This window comes from Corvus kubaryi, unplaced genomic scaffold (assembly GCF_017639235.1).
Source record: "Corvus kubaryi isolate FWS band 111438036 unplaced genomic scaffold, C.kubaryi_AGA036_p1.0 69, whole genome shotgun sequence".
NCBI lineage: Eukaryota > Metazoa > Chordata > Aves > Passeriformes > Corvidae > Corvus > Corvus kubaryi.
Window position 1 is genome coordinate 8,901,969 of NW_024582057.1, and position 705 is coordinate 8,902,673.

Below are 705 nucleotides of genomic sequence, written 5' to 3' on the forward strand. Positions count from 1 at the left end.
GCGAGGCCGGCGGGCGGCGGCGCCGCCAAGTTCTCCAGCTCCTTCGCCATCGAGAGCCTCCTGCAGCGGCCGGCAGGACCCCGCGCCGCCCCGCAGCCGCTGCCGACACCGCACGCCCGCCTCCTGTGGCCGGCGCCGCCCGCGCCCCCGCACCTGCTGCCCGGCCCCTACCCGCTGCTCCCCTACCCACCTGCCGCGCAGCCCCCGCCCGCCGCCGCCGCCCTCTACGGCGGGGGCCTCCTGCAGCTCTGCGCCTACGGGCTGGGAGAGCCGTCACCGCCGCTGCTGCTGGGGGGCGGGCGGCCCTCGCTGGCCCCGGGGGAGCCGTCGCCGCTGGCGGACCGGCCGCGGGCGCCGCTGTTCCAGGCCGGCCTCCCCAAGGGCGGGCGGGGGCTGCCGCCCACCTCCCCGCTCTACGGGCCCCTCCGGCTCGCCGGGCCACTGCCGCCGCCGGCGGCGGAGGGATCGGCCTCGTTTCAGCCGTACGCCGTGGAGACCCCTCTGGCTTAATGGAGCCCCCCTCCTCCCCTGCGAGGGACCTGCTCGGGGAGGCGTGGAGGGGGAAAGGAGGAGGCTCTGGATCCCGCACTTTAACTCCAGAGGCGACCACAGCCTCCAAGCAAAAGCCTCGGTGACTGTGCCTTAGTGAAATGACAGTGGGTTTAACTTAAGCCAAAAAAAAAAAAAAAAAAAAAAAAAAAAAAG

At 72.5% G+C, this 705-nt stretch overlaps 1 protein-coding gene across 1 annotated transcript in view; it reads left to right on the forward strand.

Moving 5' to 3' along the window:
* The window catches only part of FOXQ1 (forkhead box Q1), a 1,626-nt gene extending 921 nt beyond the window's left edge, over positions 1-705 (forward strand). Inside the window, exon 2 of the mRNA XM_042049007.1 lies at positions 6-705. Coding sequence (XP_041904941.1) covers positions 6-510 — 505 coding nt within the window. The 3' untranslated portion in view covers positions 511-705. The remainder of the gene's footprint in view (positions 1-5) is intronic.